This window comes from Clytia hemisphaerica, unplaced genomic scaffold (genome assembly GCF_902728285.1).
Source record: "Clytia hemisphaerica strain Z4C2 unplaced genomic scaffold, Clytia hemisphaerica genome assembly, whole genome shotgun sequence".
Lineage (NCBI taxonomy): Eukaryota > Metazoa > Cnidaria > Hydrozoa > Leptothecata > Clytiidae > Clytia > Clytia hemisphaerica.
In genome coordinates this window covers 153,799-161,117 of record NW_027103962.1, presented here as the reverse complement: position 1 = coordinate 161,117, position 7,319 = coordinate 153,799, and the positions used below count along the sequence as shown (strand labels likewise).

General features: G+C 33.8%; 1 protein-coding gene across 1 annotated transcript; it reads left to right on the top strand.

Moving 5' to 3' along the window:
- Positions 1–5,594: 5,594 nt before the first annotated feature.
- On the top strand, positions 5,595–7,070 carry LOC136810192 (hydroxymethylglutaryl-CoA synthase 1-like). The gene has a single exon (XM_067066762.1). The coding sequence runs from the start codon at positions 5,603–5,605 to the stop codon at positions 6,974–6,976; it is 1,374 nt and encodes a 457-aa protein (XP_066922863.1). The 5' UTR covers positions 5,595–5,602; the 3' UTR covers positions 6,977–7,070.
- Positions 7,071–7,319: the final 249 nt, after the last annotated feature.

Genomic DNA, 7,319 nt, shown 5'->3' with positions numbered 1-7,319 from the left:
TATATATGCATAAAACTGACGAAATCCTTTCTTTTTTATGCTTAGGTGACGTCACCATCGATCCTGACTCGTCAATGGAGAACCAAATTTGGCAATGTATAATTATTACGAGCGGCCGAGAAAGTTTGTGTGACGCAAAAATTGCGCGATAAACGAAGCCCTAGAAGAACGCCCACTGAAAATTGAAACCAGGAATTTATTGAATATTTCACTAATGAAGTATCAAACTTTTTGTTTTTGTAATTATTATAAATTCATAATTTTTAAATACTTTTTTTGAATGTCAAGGACAATTAAAGTGAATTTAAGCTGATTGGGTGGATATTGGGCGGACGGGCGTTTTGCACGTGCCGAGATTGGAAATTAAATGAGAGTAAAAGACGGGGGCGTCTTAGTATGTAATATTAATTCATTATTCTTTTATTTTTATTTTTCGCGAATGAAAAATGAATTTTTGATTTTTGAATTAAGGAAATATAGTATAATATATTGTATTTGATTGTCAATGCCAAAAGATACTTACGAATAATCTGCTGTGTTGCTTCGCTATTTACCCCCGGATTGTTTTAGTAGGCACTTCGGTCACGTAAATAAAAACACGTGTATATGTTGAAGCCGACTGTGGACTGACCGCAATTGCAATTACATAAATTATTGTGGAAGGGAACGCTTGAGACGAATGTTTGGGAAATCAAAAAGACAACTTTTGTGAGAATGTTGAGTTTTGTTTATATGGCTGTTTGTGACGCACTGCTAAAGATTTTTTCCTCTCATCGTGCTAATCAAAGTCAATCAGCGATTCCGACCTTCCTCAGTTTCTATTGTTCCTATCTCTAAAGAAGGGTGTCGAAATTAGAAGACGGATGTCGACATTAGACCAACTTACAGTATTCAACAGGACGTCCTCTTTGAAAAAAGGTCCATTGGTCGCAACATGGGACTGATCTGATGATATCTGGTCTGTATTTTCACTTACTGTTATAAATCTCTTTGACAACAAATTTGTTTTCGTGTATTTTTTAGTCAAATCAAATGACTTTGGAGGTTCGATGAAATGGTGGCAGAATTGCCGTCCCATGTTTTGTCAGATAGTCCTACCTAAGTTAGCGACTCCAGAAGTCAAGCAACTTTTGTTGATGTCAAACCAAATGTTTCATTTCTCTGTGAACTTTGAACCCTTCTAACTTTTTTTTCTATTACTATGTATGCTAAAGCGTTCCGGCTTTTACTAAAAGAAAGCCTGTGATCTTAGCCTTCCAGCGGTATATAACACTGTGGACGCGGGCTAGACGGCAAATTGGTAAAGTGCAACATTTTCAAAACAGTGAAGTCTAGTTTGAAGATATTCTTTAATAGAAAAACAGTTAAAAGCAGTCAAAACGCAATTTACCTTACCTCCTGAGTTTGTCTTTGTTATGCTAAAATATAACAAACCTTTGTCATGCTGTCTAATTACAAAAACCTCCAATCACTACTTATCCGCCATCTTGTTTCAATTTAAATGCCGTTTTTTAAAATTCCTCAGCTACATTATATATATATGTACGGAAAAGGTTTTCTCCGGGTTTTTTCGATCCCGGGATTAAACTGCGAGGGCGGTTCCTCCTGCTTATTTTCCTTTCAGCGTTGAGGCCTGGGGATACTTAACAACAAAAGAGATTTTAAGATTAGCATATTTTTTCGATAAATTCAGGTGATAGTCAACAAAAAATAAGGTGGTTTTAAACAAATCTTTGACAAATTGGCGTTTCTTTCTGTTCTAATACTGTATATGCAAATCACGTCGAAAAAAGAATATATTTCCACCTTTACTCTCACTTTCACTTTCGTGTTACACGATTCCAATTGGATGAATACCGCTCGCTAACAAATTCTGATTGGCTGTAATGTAAGTCTTTAGCTTTGGGATTCTGATTGGATCATTTCCTGCGTCACGGTTGAATTTTTGATTGGTTGAAAGTTTCTGAGGGTGAATTCTGATTGGGATGAATACCTGAAAAGTAAACAATAGTATGTAATTTGTATTTTGCTTATCAAAACTAAAGATTTCCAGGGGGTTTTATTTACTTTGCATGACGATAATTAAGCCTACAAAACACCGAGAGAAAAAACCAACATAGAACAGGTGTATTTTGTAATGCAGAATATGATAGTGTGAATCTTTTTGAAATTCTATGTCAGGATTTTTTCTCAATGCCCTGTAACTATGCCCGGGGTAACCGTTTCTAAGACCTTATGTTAAAAACAAAAGCGATTACGGCAAAAATTCATCAAAAATAGCGATTTTCGTAATACCTCAAATATTGATATATACTACAATATTTCCGACAGGAGAAAAAAAAGTTACAACTATCGATGAACAAATATTTCTGGAAATGGAGGAAAACATAGTTGAAGGCTGAAACTTTGAATGTTTATCAGAAAAAGGGTGAGGAATTCAAAAATCACATATTCGCTAATTTTAGTTAGCTTTCATTTTCATGTAGTTTTTTTCACTTTTTTGCTTCTTTTGCATGGGAATGTCCCAAAAAAAGTTTTTGTTTCTGCCGAAATGGATTTTCTTTTCATTGGGGTTTTTCTGAAAGGAGAAATTATAATATTTTTTACTTATAACTTTCTGTTCCTCCATTTCCATTTTCCTATCACCTTTTTTGACTCATTTCAACCTTTTTAAAGCTACTTTTCTTCAAAAACAAAAATAAAACAATGCAATGTCTTCTTTTTTCAAAAAAAGATATATCTTTCGTTATTTTTATAAATATACTAAATATTTCACAAATAATTTTATATAATAATATTCTAACACCATCAAAGAATTCTCCCGTCAAATTTCAGGTCTCTAGCTACACTAGAAAAAGAGATATGCAAAATTAAAGAAGCATGACTGGAAATTTTTTTTTTCTTTTTTGACACATTTTTCGAATTTTTCCAAGCTATTTTCCTAACCTTTTTTTTGAAATTTTTGGTCAATTTTTTTACACTAAAATTTGAATATCTTTACAACCACTTATCCTCTGGAGGCCTATGACCCCTCATTTTCTTTCTTTTTCAAAGCTCTACAAGATAAGATAGGTTTTGAATCTGTACCTTGGTTTTGTAAACAAGGCAAATTGTATTCAAATTACCATAGAATGGGATACGTTAGGTATTAGAGCTTAAGTTTTGTAGATTTGGTATCATTTTCAAGTCATTTTTTAATATTTTGTTTCGTCTTTGAAATACTAGCAAAAATCTGTGACGGACGGGACGTCCTGTCCGTCACGCATATGCCTGTCTTCCTACCGCTCAATTTTTAATTAGACTTTCTAAATTCTTGTCAATTTTATGTAAAAATGTTACTCTATAATGGAAGTTATGCTTTGCAAATTACAAGCCATTTTCTTGAACCAAACTTGAATTATAAATGAAAATGTGTGACGGACGGGACACAATTTTGTTGTTTTCAGAGCAAAATTTGGTGTTCAAAGCTTCTTAGACAGTCTAAACTTAAACTCCTATATCACGATTAGAAACTAGGCTAGTCTTACCTCTTTTATCTTTTCCTTTACAGCAATACAATGCTGACAAGTTGACACAGCACATTTTGTACATGCACATTGACAATGTAATCCCTAAGAGAAGTTTTTATAGAAATCTGCAACAAAAACGAAAGTGGTCTTCTACTGATTGCTTCCCAGCGCTCCTTTGAAGCTGTTTATCAAATTTCCACCAATGAGGTTGCCGCATTTCAAACAGCCTTTTTTGGCACCCGTGGCTGTAAAATCCTACCCTTTTTATATTTGTTTCAATCCTTGATCCGTGGCTTAGGTTTGTTCTCATCTTCAATTTGCTGAAGAAAGCGGAATTTGATGCGAGAGTTAGATTGTCAACAAAGTGCCGTAAAAAATCATTGAATAAAAGAAGAACTTAAAATCTTAAATATTTTCATTTTGAAGAATAGGTGCAAAAAAGTGAAACATAGAAAAGTTTCATTTTTCATTGCATTGTAATCGAAATGGGGGATTTCGAAATTTTTCTATGTTTAGTTTTTTGCACAAACCCCTGTAACTATGGGCAAGCACCCCGTTGCTAAGATGTTGGCTTGAAATCGAAAATGAAACCACTCAAAACAAAAGTAAAATCAGCCCGTACTCGAAATCCCGTAATCTTGATATACAAGTTTTTAAGTCCATACTATTAGAGGAAAAACTTAATCAAAATCTTTACAGTTTTCTGCACTATTTGGTCACATCTTGATAGGAGAATACTCAAAATACAAAAATGCATCCTCAGAACATACAGTTCTTGAACAAATAAGCATTTTGTGCCAATTTTACCTTTGAAACAAAAAAATAGTGTCCCGTCCGTCACACATTTTCAGTTATAAATCAAGTTTGGTTCAAGAAAATAGCTTAAAATTTTCAAATCATATACTTCCGTTATAGAATAACACTCTTACATAAAATTGACAAGAATCTAGAAAGTCTAATATAAAATTAAGGGGATAGAAGACAGGCATATGCATGACGGACGGGACATCCTGTCCGTCACAGATTTTTGCTAATATTTCAAAGACGAAACAAAGTATCAAAAATGACTTGACTAGTCCTGACTGATACCTTCTGCCACAGTACCATATCCACAACAACTCAAGTTCAATACCTAACACATCTACTTTTATAGCAATTTGAAGACAGTTTGTCTTGTTTACAAAACCCATGGTACAGATTTGGTGCAATTCACCCTTATGTTCAAATTCGTCATATCCTTCTTTTCTTTCTTCAGTTGTAGTATGGAAGACAACCCTCAGGCCTGCCAACTTTCACGCATTGAGCGTGAGACTCACGCATTTCAACATTGTCTCAAACAATTTTTGAAAAACTTGATTTCTCACGCAATTTCACGCATTTTTGATTTTTTTACTTTCTCCGATTTGATTTCCCGAAAAGCAAAAAAGTCTCCATGATTTTCCGATTTTCGGAAAAAATTTCCCCTTAAGGCAAGGGGAATTAGAAAAAAAAGTTAGCTTTGAGGTTATAAAAAATCAAAGTTATTGTTATTGAGCTTTATTTACCTGCCTTGATGTCTAAAATAAAAACAAATGGCGGAATGAAGTCACAATATTTCGAAAGGAAAGACAAGTATTTTTGTATTGTAACGTACTGCCAAATTGTAAATTAGAAGTTGCGAGTTTGCTCATAGAGCGATATGGATATTTCAAGTTAGCATTTGACACTTAGATGAGTTTTGAATGTCCAAAGATAAATCAGTAAATGTATTGACATCATTATTAAATAAAACATAGCATTTGTCATTTTTCATTTGATAGCTGACGATTCCATAAAGATGAATCTTGAAGTACTATATCATAATTCAATTTTGTTTTGTTTTTACTTATACAGTATTGATAAAGTTTAGTTTTAAGATTAATATGATTCTTCAAAACTTAAGATGTTGAAAACTGGAATGCCACAGATTTGAACACACACGCCTTAGATGAAAAAAAAAACAATGATAATTCTTTCGACTGTCTCTGTTAAACTTAGCTATTATCACATTTCAGTTATTCAAGTACGTGTTTTATACATTACCTGTTATTATGTTCTTTTTATAAGACTAAAAAATGGAACAAGAAAAAAATAATGTTGGTATCAAATATATTGAGCTTTACTTTCCATCTCAGTACGTTTGTCAAAAGAAACTTGAAAAGTATGATCAAGTGTCACCGGGCAAATACACCATTGGTTTGGGTCAACAGAAAATGGGTTTCTGTGGAGATCAAGAAGATATCCATTCCTTGTCTCTCACTGTTTTGAAGAATCTACTTGAAAAGAACAAGATCAACCCTAAAGATGTGGGAAGATTAGAAGTGGGCACTGAAACATTGATTGATAAGTCAAAGTCTGTTAAAACAGTTTTGATGCAACTATTTGAGGAGAGTGGTAATTCAGATATCGAAGGGTTGGATACTACCAATGCTTGTTTTGGTGGCACCGGAGCTCTATTCAATGCTATTAACTGGATTGAAAGTAGTTCTTATGATGGTCGTCTTGCAATTGTTATTATAGCTGACATAGCAGTTTATGCTGAAGGAAATGCAAGATGCACTGGTGGTGCAGGAGCTGTGGCACTTGCCATCGCTCCTAATGCTCCATTGGTGTTTGATACCAAGTTGAGAGCGTTGCATATGGCTCACCAGTATGATTTCTATAAGCCAGATATGCATTCAGAGTATCCTACCATTAATGGTCAGTTATCATTGAAATGTTATTTGTCAGCAGTTGATACTTGTTATCAACTTTATGGGCAGAAATTCAATAAGAAGTTTGGTTTTTCAGAAGCTTTTACCATGAAAAACCTTGATTATATGGTTTTCCATACCCCATATTGTAAAATTGTACAAAAATCGGTTGGTAGGTGCATTTTGAATGATTTCATCCACTCATCAAGCAAAGATTCCTGTTTTGAGAATCTCACTAAATATCGTGGTGTTTCACTGGAAGATACCTATGAAAATGCTTCATTGTTTAAAGAAATTGAAAGAGCTTGCGTGGAAGCAAGCAAAGACGTTTTCAATGAAAAAACAATGCCTTCATTACAAATAGCAACCAACGTAGGGAATATGTATTCACCATCTCTTTACTCAAGCTTGTGTAGCTTGTTATGCAACAAGAGTATGGATGATCTACTGGAGAAAAGGATAGCTTTTTTCTCCTATGGGTCAGGTTTAGCTTCTGCTATGTTTTCTTTGAAAGTGACTGACAAGCGAGATGAACTGGAACCATTGATTCGCGTTGTCATGGATTGCTATAAACATCTTGATCAGAGGAGAGAAATTGAGCCTCAAGATTTTGTCAAAACATTAGAATTGCGTGAGAAACGTTACAATGCCAAATCATATTCACCAGAAAGTCCTGTAGCTGATCTTTTCCCCGGAACATATTATCTATCCAATGTAGATGACAAGTTTCGTCGTACTTATGAACGAAAAACTTGAATTTCTGACACGTTCTTGTAGTTTTTTTTATTATATTTTTAGAGGTGCACATTTATTATACTGTTATTAAAAGAGTGTTATTAAAATTTCATTTCACATGACGTCGTTCTTCTCTCGGACGCTAAACAAAATCATCGAATTTAAAACTTTTCTGTCTTTTATAAATCTTTAGTTGAATTTAAAATATTTATAAGTGATATTTTATCTCAAGCCAAGGCACGTCCGTCTCTTTCCTTTGTCCGGTGTCAAGTTTGTCAATTTTTCACAATTACAGTACAAATTTTTTTTTCATTTGGCGCCTGGTGATGCGAATAAAGGAGTGTGAAATTCCAATTTCTATTAA

Bases quoted from the DNA above. Each gene is read 5' to 3' on its own strand.
- LOC136810192 (XM_067066762.1), top strand. From the start codon at position 5,603: ATGGAACAAGAAAAAAATAATGTTGGTATCAAATATATTGAGCTTTAC.